The sequence below is a fragment of the Aethina tumida genome, chromosome 8 (genome assembly GCF_024364675.1).
Source record: "Aethina tumida isolate Nest 87 chromosome 8, icAetTumi1.1, whole genome shotgun sequence".
Classification (NCBI taxonomy): Eukaryota; Metazoa; Arthropoda; class Insecta; order Coleoptera; family Nitidulidae; genus Aethina; species Aethina tumida.
Genome location: NC_065442.1, coordinates 6,273,170 through 6,286,668, shown reverse-complemented (window position 1 = coordinate 6,286,668; position 13,499 = coordinate 6,273,170). Strand labels below are relative to the sequence as shown.

Below are 13,499 nucleotides of genomic sequence, written 5' to 3'. Positions count from 1 at the left end.
AACTGCTCTGCCCTATTTAGGATTGTTTATAATCATTAGGCAAACATTAAAATAGTTTTCTCACAAAATATTTTTCCCACCCAACATGTGGTTGCAATCTTATCAACCACAACAGGTTGAAGGGTGTTTACTGTGTCGAACCAATAATGATAAACTGCTCTGCCCTATTTAGGATTGTTTATAATCATTAGGCAAACATTAAAATAGTTTTCTCACAAAATATTTTTGCCACCCAACATGTGGTTGCAATCTTATCAACCACAACAGGTTGAAGGATGTTTACTGTGTCGAACTAATAATGATAAACTGCTCTGCCCTATTTAGGATTGTTTATAATCATTAGGCAAACATTAAAATAGTTTTCTCACAAAATATTTTTCCCACCCAACATGTGGTTGCAATCTTATCAGCCACAACAGGTTGAAGGGTGTTTACTGTGTCGAACCAATAATGATAAACTGCTCTGCCCTATTTAGGATTGTTTATAATCATTAGGCAAACATTAAAATAGTTTTCTCACAAAATATTTTTGCCACCCAACATGTGGTTGCAATCTTATCAACCACAACAGTTTGAAGGATGTTTACGACCCTGTGTCGAATCGATAATGATAATCTGCTGTCATTTTTAGGATTTTTTTTATTATGATATTTTTACTACTCGTACACACAATTAATTTTAAAATACATTTCTTGGTGTAATTATTCTAACTACAGGTTTATATTTTAAATTTCTAAATCTAAACGGATTTTCGAAAACATCCCGCCCAATTCATTGCAACAATACTTTCACATTCCTTGTTCTTGTCGATGTTGCTGTTGTTGTTGTTGTTGTCCGCCGGTACGTCGACGTCGACAGACTTGTTGGATTCCATGTGTTTGCTAGTGTTGTGGACGTTGTGGTGTTTACACAATGAAATATTTCCTCGTTCTATTCACATTGTGATGCCGATATCCAACTTATATTTAAGTCACAGTGCGTACAATTTCACTTAGCGGTAGATACTCCAAAACACAATCGTGCACGATTACGCAATATGCCTTTGTTTTCTGGGGAAATGCGACCCTCGATTCAATTTCCAATTTAACATCTATAGTACCCAGTTTCAGTGCTGTATTTCTTTTGGAGCAATCAATAACAAATATGGTATTATCCTTAAACGTTGAATAATCGAGTAGAGGTTGCTTTGCTTGGGATGCATCATGTTTGAAATTGTTAAAAAACTGAGTATAGTTGTAATGTGATTCGGTATAACTGTGTTTGGCAAAATTCAAACCCTGTCGTTCAGCTGGATAATATTCACCGTTCAACACGACCCGTACTTCCGAGGCGTGCATATTATCAAAGACGGTCGTATCAACAGAATCATTTTCTCTTTTGTCCGATTGAAAAGCAACAATTACAAATCGTGGACTCTCCACAGCTGTACATGTTTTCACACCCCAAATTTTCTTCGTTGATCCAGTTGTTAATTGTGGCAGTTCATGATATTCCCATCTTCTGAATGGTAAAAGTATAGGTTTATCATTTTTTATCGAATCCAACAATTTTATTTTCAGCATGTCATTTGGAACAACAATGGGTGCTTTTAGACAAATGTTGGTCATTTTGATGATACCTGAGGTGGGTGCTGTATCTTTCAAGGATTTACACACAATAGCATCTAGATCGCTTCGAGCTCTGACCAATCTTAAGGTGTGTTTACCAAATTGAGCTAGTTTATAGTCGATAAATAGACCAAACAGATGATGCAGTGGTATTCTTAAAACAAACTTTGACTTGTTCTTGGTCGTAACTAGATTGTTTGGGTAACACCATCCTGCCGTACTCAAAATATTGCTATCCATTTGATTGTAACAAAGATATCCTCTAATTGTGGAGACGATTCCCGGTGTACGAACAGAGTCGACTTCTTTTCCGTTTAGTTCGTACGTGATATTGTCAAACATAAATGCACCAGCATTGTTGACCAGTGAAACTTCACCTTCACCACAATCTCTTCTCAGCTCCCCTTCAATCACAATTGCCGCCTCGTGCATCAGTACACAGGAATCCCTCTGGTTTATGGAGATTTCAATAACGTCATTATTATTGAACGATTTTATGTATGGGTAATAGGTGCGAGTTTCCATTTTTTGAATTGTTTCGTCGTACCGTGGTTTGCGGTAGACCTCGAACACCTGATTGTACGACGACATTGTAACCCAGTGATTGTAAAAACAATACGTTGTCTAGAGTCAAACGTTGCTTCGGCCTGCGCTTCTGCTTCTGCTTCTGTTTCTTCTTTTGCTGTTGATAATTAAGCTGATTCACACACGATGACGGTTTTTCATATACTGATGGATTTGTACTGTTGTTGTCCGAATTATAGTAATCGAAAGTCAAACCCATTTTACGTGAGCTTTTTCAATTCCAATCGGATAATAATTTCCTCCCCTCGGAAATTAACAGGTTCAAAATTTTGATCCAAAATCTGCAGTGAAATGTTTGAAATTTGATTTCTGTTCACTACGGGGAGATAGATAATATGTCTTGGTGTTTCGTCAATCGCGTAGCCAGGGTTGCTGTCCAATGCAAATTCGTAGATGGTGTGTGTCGGTCTGTCCTTGTAAAACGCACCCGTGGTAATGTTACAGTCGATATGTAATGTTTTCACCTTTACTATATCCACAGGTAAGTCAGATTCGTAAAGTGCTCCTGTTTCTAGACGTTTTGCCGAAAAACCCAACAATTTCCCAACAGAAGACGGTGTGCTGAAGTCAATTGCAAGTGTTTCGCTATATATTTCGCACTTGAGGGTTTTAGCGATAAAATCTTTCCTTCCGCTAACTCATCTTCTATGGAATCTTGAATAATTCTCTTTCGTAAATATTTTTCAATATCACTTATTTCATATGCACCCTCGGGGATTTCTATATATCCGATACGATTGGCTATGTTCCGGTAGTTAAATGTATTACAATTTGAATCAATATTCGGAATACTGTTATACGAATGAAATCCAATTAAGGCGAGCTCGTACTGCACTTCGGGATCCAACTGAATAGGATTTATAAAATCGATATTTAATATGTGGCTGGTACTTGTAAGAGTAAATATATATGACATTGCTCTCACAACGTTTCAAATAAGACTGAGTAATAGTTTAGCTCACTGCTTATTTAACACAAAATAATAGAAAACGCAACAACAATAACAACAGCAACAACAGCAATTGTGGATGTGTGTGTGTATGTGTGTGTGTGTGTGTGTGTGTGTGCGTGTGTGTGTATATTGAAAAGTTAATGTATGTAAAATCATCATCAAATAAAACTCAATTAAAATTAATGATTTTTCTTTATTATTATTATTATTATAGTATGACAAAGTATTCATTGTTTTATTTTGTATAAAAATTTCAAGCAGTAACGACCACAGGATGACTCATTAAACTTCTGCTCAGGGTGTACATTGTAATAAATTTGACAATTTTTTCTCATGTATCGAATTATCTCCAACGGTGGTCGTAAATCCCCAAAACTATCATAATACTTGACTTGATTTCCTCTCTTTGCGTAACAAACCCAGTGAGTTCCGTAATTTGTTGAATCGTCCAGGTTCACGACGGCACTTTCGTTTTTCTTAGGATACAAAGGTAGAGCGTCACGCATAAAAACACCTCTAAAATAGGGTATTTTCAATTGTTTGGCAAATTTGATTATTTCATGATCGTAGAGTGCTCGTGCGGGTACTCTTATCGGTAGTTTTTTGGAATTTTTTCCAAGAACAAACCGTACCCTTTTGGGTTTTTTCGTAAGTACAATCCACTACCCTTTTTTCCTATTTGCTCCATGCGTTGATTGTGTCGTTTCTGTTCATCTAGATTCTTCTTTGCATTTTTCGCGTCGACTATTGTTTTTGCCACACCGGCAGCACCACCCATTAATGCTCCAAGACTTGATAAACCAGCGAGAATTGGCATTAATGGCAGAATTCCTCCTTGTTTCGAACTAAACGGAATTGTTCTAGGTATCTTCACGTTTTTTCGACCCCCAATTCCTTTAATGTTGACTTTGGCAATTTTTATTGCCGCTGCAGCGATTTTTCGTAGTGACTTGCTACCTGGTTTTATGTCGACCGATTTTAAAATCTTTTTATAGAATTTTGTCGACAATGTTTTTCTTGAATGAAATTTTTAATTGGTGTTGTGTACGATGACCCATTCCGAGCTTCCTTTTTATCTTCATTCCCGTTGTTACAAGCCACGGTAAGTTGTCAATAACAGAGTTTAATAAATCATTACCGCGATACTCAATGACCAACATTGAAATGAAATGTCAGCACTCTGTACATCATATTTATCACCGATGTTTTCAAACAGTGTGGTAATTGAAAAAACATTCAAATTTATTTGTAACGTATATTTTTAATATTAAATTTTTTTTCTCAATACAATATATATATATATATATGTATATATATATATATATATATATATATATATATATATATATATATATATATATATATAAAAAAAATACATATATATAAAATATTATTCACTCCCACCAAATAGATAAAAGGAAACCACCACCACCTAATGAAGTGAAAAAATCACCACCCTAGAAGAAACGCCCCCACATTCGAAATGTAATGGTAGGGATGGTGGTGGTACAGGGTCTTATATTTAGAGTCTTCCGCTCAGATTTTCATATTCTTACATCAACCATCAGTTTATTAACACTATTGACTGTTATTTGAAAGAATAGCTCTGTTGATCATCCTCACGAATATTTTTGTTCGTATTTTTTTTTATTTTTTTAAACTTCTACTTCACCTTTTTATTCTGCTATCATGGGTAAGTTGTTTTTATTTATTTTTTATTTATTTATTTATTTGTGTTTATTACAGAAAACAATGCATTCCACTTTGTGAATGATAATGATGATAATAATCTTGAATCTTCAGACATCATTTTCTACGTTATAGATGAACTTGGCTTGACACCAAAAAATGGTAAATTGATTTATAAATATATATGTATACAAATTATTTATATATTTATTAATTTATTTATATTTTTTTTCCAAAAGATGAATCCTCCGTTGTAGATAATGACGATGAGTCCTACAACATGAGTTTACACATAATAGATGAGATTGAATCGCAAGAACAACAACAACAACAACAACAACATCAACAACAACAACAACAACAACAACAACAACCACAACAACAACAAGCATTTCAAGTTGTAGACGATGTTGAACAATCGACTGGCCGTTTTAACCTAATCCAGCGAGCTGTTTCCTTTAAAATTAACCCCGTTCCGGAGAACATTCATCCCGTGAATTGGATACGCAACGGAATAACCTCAATTGTTCAACATTCATTGGAGGGACTCAATCCGGAGGATCGCGTCGGGTTCTCGTTTTCTGGTAGTGAACTTGTTCGCGGTGAAGCCTGGGCACGCTTCAAACCAAGGCATTCAGTGTCCGCTGATGAGGTGCTTGATTTGGTGCAATCAGTATACCAATCTAATTCGGCTGGTGTGAACACTGAAACTTTTCAGATAAAAGTGACGGTTATTAAGATGCCGGTGGGTATGGGGCGTGCCCAGAAAACAAAATATAATAGTTTCGAAGAAGAATGTGCTGCAAGAAGAGGTATTATTGTTATAAAAAATTCAGATAACCTTTGCCTGCCACGGGCACTTGTAGTGTTAATCGCGAAACTGACCAGTGATCCACAATTCGTACAGGTTCGCCGGAACATTGGACAACTACAAGGAATACGAGCTATGGAACTGTGCCAGAGAGCGGGTGTTGATATTCCCGCAGAGGGTGCCGGGATTCAGGAGTTGAAAGCATTCCAAAGGGTTTTATCCGAATACAGAATTACAGTGTTCAAGTACGGTGCCGGTGGACGAGAGGTGATTTTTAAAGGACAAAGTGAAGGACCAACCCTTAATTTACTACTCCACAAAGAACATTACAACGCGATTGTATCGTTAACCTCTGCGTTTTCCTGTGATTACTACTGCGAAGAATGTAATCTTCCCTACAATACACGCGTCAACCATCGTTGCAATGGGATTTGTCCGTGCTGTCGTGAATCACCACGGTGCGAGGATGAGGAGAAAATAGAGTGTGTGGATTGTCATCGTCACTTCAGGAGCCGGAAATGTTTGGAAAATCATCTACGGATTAAGAAGACATCCAACGTGTGTGCCGACTTGCGATTGTGTCAAAGGTGCTTTAAAACTGTCGATGGAAAACGTAGGCATGAATGTGGTGAAATTTTTTGTAAGATCTGTAAAAAACACCATCAGATAAATCAACAGTGTTATATTCGGCCAAACAGAAAGGAACCCTGCCTTACTGATTTATTATTCATATTTTACGATTTGGAAACACGACAGGACACCATTCAGACCGACGGCAGTGCAGTGCATGAAACCACATTGTGTGTGTTTAAATTGTGTTGTTCCAACTGTTTAGATACGGAAGTGGAATTTTGTGAAAAATGCGGCGTAAAGACCCACGTAATTATCAACAACCCTATTGAAAATTTTATGAACTTTGTGCTGAATCAAAGCAAAATTTTCAAAAGAGTGACTGTGATTGCACATAACGGTCAAGCATTCGACCATCAGTTCATCCTGAACTATATTCTCACCAAAACAGACATCAAGCCAAACTTAATTATGCGGGGGACAAAAATTATTTTGGCTGAGGTGGGAAATGTGCGATTTTTGGACTCGCTAAATTATTTTCCAATGGCTCTGGCAAAGCTACCTAAAGCTTTCGGCCTTGCTGGAAACTTTAAGAAGGGTTATTTTCCACACTTGTTTAATACCCTGGAAAATCAGCAATACGTGGGTCCTTTACCATCTGCTGAATTTTACGGTCCGAATCAAATGAAGCCCGAGGACCGACATACGTTTTTAAACTGGCATCAAGAGCATCAGAATGATGTTTTTAATTTCCAGGAGGAAATCGTCGCATATTGCAAGTCGGACGTGGAAATACTAATGAGAGCCTGTCTTTCATTTAGGTCGATGCTTCTTAACGAGTGTAAGGTTTGTCCATTCACCGAAGCAACAACAATAGCATCAGCGTGTAATAAGGTGTTTGCACGAAACTATCTGGAAGCCGATACAATCGCCGTTATTCCCCGTGGTGGTTACCGATTGGCTGATAATCAATCGGTTATCGCTTTACAATGGTTGTTGTGGGAGGAGAACGTACGAGGAATCACCATACACCACGCCGGTACAGGTCGAGAACACCTAGTAGGAGGAGGACTCAAAGTTGACGGTTTTAACGAGGAGCAGCGTCAGGTATTCGAGTTTCACGGTTGTTACTTCCATGGATGCACCAGCTGTTTCAAATTTCACCGAGACACATCGATTGGAGGAGATAAAATGGATACCATGCGAAATCGTTACGAGGCCACCACCATTAAAACGACTCGACTTCGCAACCTGGGATTTGAAGTCATCGAAATGTGGGAATGTAACTTCCGCGCATTATTAAAACAGAGTTGTGAAGTACGTGATTTTGTCGAAAACCATCCCGTGTTGGCAACATCACCATTGAATCCTCGTGACGGTTTTTATGGAGGCCGAACCGGAAACACTGTTACATACTACAAATGTAACGAGGGTGAGCGTATCAAATACATCGATGTATGTTCGTTGTACCCTTTTGTGTGCAAGTACGGCCGATTTCCTCTAGGACACCCCACAATTTATGTAGGATCTGCAGCCCGGGACATTGATTTATCCACCGTAGATGGCATGGTGAAATGTAAAATTTTACCACCCGCGCAGTTGTACCACCCCGTTCTCCCTGTCAGGATGAAGGGAAAGTTAATGTTCGCCCTTTGCAACAGCTGTGGTGAAAGTTCACAGCAGCGTGAGTGTTGCCATACGGAGGAAGAACGATTGTTCACAGGGACATGGGTAATTGCAGAAGTCCTGAAAGCATTGGAAAAAGGCTACAGGATTGTGGAAGTGTTTGAAGTGTGGACATACGAAACGCGTCAATACAACCATGCGGCGGGTCAGCCGGGTTTATTCACAGAAATGATGAATAAATTCATCAAAATTAAACAGGAAGCCTCCGGCTGGCCCGCGGATTGCATAAACGATGTGGTGAAACAACAACAATATCTGGTGGATTTTGAAGAAGCTGAAAAAGTGAAGCTAACACCGGAACGCATCGAAAATAACCCTGGTCTTCGATCCCTCGCCAAATTAATGTTGAATTCGTTCTGGGGAAAGTTTGGACAACGTGAAAACCAACCACAAACAACCATCGTCAACGATCCTCAGGAATGCTTTGATCTCCTTGCGCATCCGTCGAAGAATGTCAACAGTATAACTCCTGTGAATGAACAAACTGTTGTAATCAACTGGGAGTACGCCGACGAGGCTGTGGAATCTCTGCCTACTGTGAATGTGGTAATTGCAGCTTTTGTTACAGCACAGGCCCGTTTGAAGTTGTACGAATATCTAGAGATGTTGGATACACGTGTTTTATACTACAACACCGATTCCGTTATCTATGTGTCAAGCAACCATTTTCCAGATCCCTCGACTGGAAAATTCATTGGGGACATGACCGATGAGCTGGAGGTATACGGTATCGGTTCCTACATCACGGAATTTGTTTCGGGCGGGCCGAAAAATTACGCATACTCGGTGTGGTCAACGACGAAGCAGTGTATCGAACATGTTTGTAAGGTGAAAGGGATCGCCTTAACATACAGTGCTTCTCGGTTGATTAATTTTGAGAAAATTAAACAAATGGTTCTAGAAAAAACAGATCCCATTCGTTTGACGTCGATGAACTTTGTGCGGACAAAAGATCATCGTGTAGTAACCAAAGAGGAGACAAAGACATACAGAACGAATTCAACAAAGACACTCTTCATGGATGACAACAGTTCTCGGCCATTCGGATACAAGGTCCCTAGGAACTAATTAAGTGGAAATTAAAAAATTAATATAATAATATAAAAAAAAGGTAACTTTGAATTATTAATATTATATAGATATATATGGTACATACAATTTGTCTATTTTGTTTTTGATATATTCAACGCGTACAACCGAGTGAGAAACGGACTTGTACACTCAGCCTACATCGCAGCCACCACAACTACACTTATGAGCCTCAGTCAAATAATCAATCACAAAAAAGGTGTATCACTACAAAAATTACCATTGAATAATTAATATTGTATATGTATGTTTTCTGTTTAGAAACACGGTATTTGCACCAATCAACGACTGGGATTCGAAAGCAACAACGAAAGAAAGAACTTTTTCACCTCTTTTTCATGTATCGAAATAACAAAATGTATAATAAATTGTAATATAAATGTAGAATAATAAATTGTAATATAAGTGTACAATAATAATAATAAATTGTTAACTTATTGATGTGTTTTTGTTTTTAATATGTAATAAAGCATAATTATAAATTAATTGCATTTTCATTCACTCTTGCGTCTTCCCACGTTTTTGGCCTGAGGTGGCCCACGACTCATACACTCGTGACGTCACTTCTACGCTTTTGGTTTGAAGTGGCCCACGAACAGGTAAAAATAAACAAATGCGCGCATACGCGTCTTCCTTCGCTTTTGGACTCAAGTGGCCCACGAAAGATGCGCATGTCATACACTCGTGACGTCACTTCTACGCTTTTGGTCTGAGGTGGCCCACGACTCATACACTCGTGACGTCACTTCTACGCTTTTGGTCTGAAGTGGCCCACGAAAGGTGCGCATGTCATAGACTCGTGACGTCACTTCTACGCTTTTGGTCTGAAGTGGCCCACGAAAGGTGCGCATATCATACACTCGTGACGTCACACCTACGCTTTTGGTCTGAGGTGGCCCACGACAAGGGTGGCGCTTGCCCACATACCGACAAAGGCTATAAACCATCACAAACAGATGAGTGGCGCGTGCCCACATGCCGACAAAGGCTACAAACCGCCCCAAACAGAGGGGTGGCGCGTGCTCACTTGCCGACAAAGGCCAGCAACCACCCAAACAGATGGGCGGCACGTGCCGACAGGGTCGTGACGTCACTCCTACGCTGTTCGTCTCAAGTGCCCCACTGGCGCCGGAGGGGAGGGGGGAGTCGTGACGTCACACCTACGCTGTCTGTCTCAAGTGCCCCATATTCTACTCAGGTGAGTACACGAAAAGTGTATCGACACAAATGGTATTATGATTTGTCCAGAAGTAAGTGGAAATAGAATGTGATAGGGGAAGCAATAGACTTATTTGCTAAAAAGTTAAGAGGCAATAGTGTAGGGATTGGCTTGGTGCAGGAGAATTATCATGGAACGGTTAATGTGGATGGATACAATGAGTATAGAAGTAAAGAGGGGACATATAGTCACTTCTATGATAAAGAAAACAAATAATAACAGGTGAGTACACGAAAAGTGTATCGACACAAATGGTATTATGATTTGTCCAGAAGTAAGTGGAAATAGAATGTGATAGGGGAAACAAATGTGATATAGAAGCCAAAAAAATAATGGAAATGAAAGATGCACAGTTAATAGCAGGAGACCTAAATGCAAGAAATGTGAATTGGGGCGGAACGATCATGAAAGGAAGGGGCAGAAGTAAGTGTATGATAGATTATGATGATGATTATGATTCCAGATGACCTTCCCCCGGTGTCTGTTATCCTCATTTCACGAAAGAAGGGGTTGACAAGCATGTCGCCTACCAAAAAGCGGGCACAACCGATATGGAAAGGTGTAATGGATTACTGAAAGCAATTTAGATGTTATTGGAAGAATCGAGAACTGCATTATGCTCTTGAAATGGTATGCAAAATCATAAATGAGTGTGTTGTTTTACATTTGTAAAAATAATTTAACTTTATCAAAGGATGAAAATAAACATTGGAAGAATTAGATGATGGTATATATCTTATAATAGAACATTTGATGAGTTTTAAACAATTTATTTCTAGGCTAATATGATAATTACAGCACGATTTCGCAATTAAAAATTATGTTTGGTAGTGAAGGTGGAGTAAAGTGGAATTTGTTACTGTTTGAAGAGTCTAGATTTTTCTTGGTTGTAGAAGGCTAAACCAAAGTACGACTAATGCGTTGCAACATATGCAGTCCACAAAATGATGGTCGATGTGGTCAAATTTAACAACTGAAGATATTGCAGTGACTGCAGTTCTTGCCCACGTTACATCGTTCGAACCTAGAATTCATCGTCTTGCAATTACTTCCATCATTAAGGAGTTGTTTATTGTTACGACGTTTTCTTATAGTATTTTCATTTGAGTGTGTTGTTTCACATTTTTTAATAACATTTTAAACTATTTTTCAGGAGCATGGAGCGCAATGTTTCTTCTACCCACTGAAAGTGAGTTATTCAATAAAATAATAATTAAGAGTATTGTTAAATAGTGTCACAAAATGTAAATGTATTTGAATGTGCTATTTCTTTGGCTAACCAAACCAAACTAATATGTGGGTTTAATATTTTAATATCAAAATTTAGAACAATATTTACGGCTACCATGCCACACACAAGATTCATTGAGATCCTTTCCTACATGAGGTGTGCTGACTTCACAACGAGAACCGTTCACAGAGAACAAGATAAACTTGCAGCAACTAAAGAAATTTTTGAGTTGTTTATTGTATATTGTAAAGAAAATCATACACCTAGTTTTCAAAAAATATTATTTTAGATAATAAATAATAAAAATCCTTTGGGAGAGGGTTAATGAGTTAAATGTTAGGATCTTTGTGTCTCCAAACAATTTCAGACTACTACAACTAATGAGAGCACAGAAATAATCATGGGAATCCCTAGTAAAGTCTCTATAGATTTATAAATTTGAAACTTACGACGATCAGTAACTTGAATGTCCATAAAATCGTAAAAACTACGGCAACACGTCTGTTTAACCACATCAAAAGAAAAGAACGTTAAATATATAAGGTGACGATGGAGGGAATAAAGGAAGTCCCACATTATGAAAGATACCTTCAACTTCAGCTAATAATAGTTAAAATTAATATTGTTCAGGGCAAACACAAAATGAAGCAGGAAAAGAAGTTGAAGAAGAAAATTTGTGTAATTGGTGGTAAAAATGTTTGAATTATGAATGAATTATTTTCAGTTTAGGGAAAGATGGAAGACTGGTAATAATAGACACATCACAGCGAACAAATCACCTCGTCTCTAGTGGATACATGAAATAATTGTCAAGTTAACAGCCCTAATGTTTGTGGAGCTGCAGGTTATAAACCTTATTCTTGACAACAACAAATTATATAAATACAATATACCCAATAATATATAAATTTTAATAAAATTTATCAGTAATAATAATTTATACTTGTTACTATTTTAAGTAACTTACATGATTTCTTATTATTTTTAATATCAGTTGTACTGATATATTCTTCCGGTCACTGGTTGGTTGTTCCTGGTATTTCTTTAGTTAATACATTGTCTAAAAAACTTCACACCTTAATATTCTTGAGACGATAGCCCATTAAATTTCGGAAGAACTTATATATAACTTATATAATTACTCCATTATCCACTATTGAAATAAAAAATAATGTTGAATATATTAAAATTAATAAAGAAAATATAGTTGGCCTTTTTTATTTCAAAGGTATGCATTTATCTTTATTTTATTAATAAAATTGTGATAATATTAATAATAATAATATTATTATTTATTAAAAATAAAAAAAGAAATTCGTTATTATATTCATGTATATGAATGAAATCATGTTTTCAATATTTTGAAAACGTTATTGGAGATAATTTATTATAAGTCCAATCACCTGATCTAAATCCTATCGAAAATTTATAGCATGTTGTGAAGATAGCTCTGAGGAGTAAAAGCATGGGGGGCAACTGAATTTATGTATAGATAAAGAAAATCATACTTGGATACTATGCTTTGTAATTCAATAATTTAGTACTTAGGATGTTTACTTTACATTACAATCATATTAGACATAAAATAACCTCAAATTTGAAGAAGATGCTTTATATATTAATATACTTTTTCTTATCTCTTGAATAAATTAATGTTATTTTGTAGGTTAAATAGTCTGAACCAGAATAGACTCGGCACTTTTTAGGTATGTCAGTCTTATTATATATATTACTAAAAGTGGGTATTCTAGGTTCCAACTAGATTGGGAAGGTTCGATCAATGGGAATTAGGTAGTTTTATTAAAATATAGAATTTTTTCTGTGATTTTATTTTATAATTTTATACAATTCAGCCATGAGTTCTCAGCCTCAATCTTTGTCTGGTCACTGTGTCAAAATGTGTTTCAATATATATTATTAATATAATATATATTTATATATGTTTCAATACATATTATAGTGATGTTCATAAACCTAATTTTGCAGAGATCTTAATTTTAATGTTTTTGAAAGTTTGTTGTCTAATTTGAATTATTTATTTTTATGTTGTTTGTTATTGT

The 13,499-nt window shown here is 36.8% G+C and overlaps 1 protein-coding gene across 1 annotated transcript; it reads left to right on the top strand.

Annotated features, from left to right (window-relative positions):
• The first annotated feature begins 6,757 nt into the window (after nt 1–6,757).
• LOC126266423 (uncharacterized) lies at nt 6,758–8,968 on the top strand. The gene has a single exon (XM_049970321.1). The coding sequence runs from the start codon at nt 6,758–6,760 to the stop codon at nt 8,966–8,968; it is 2,211 nt and encodes a 736-aa protein (XP_049826278.1).
• The last annotated feature ends 4,531 nt before the right edge of the window (nt 8,969–13,499 follow it).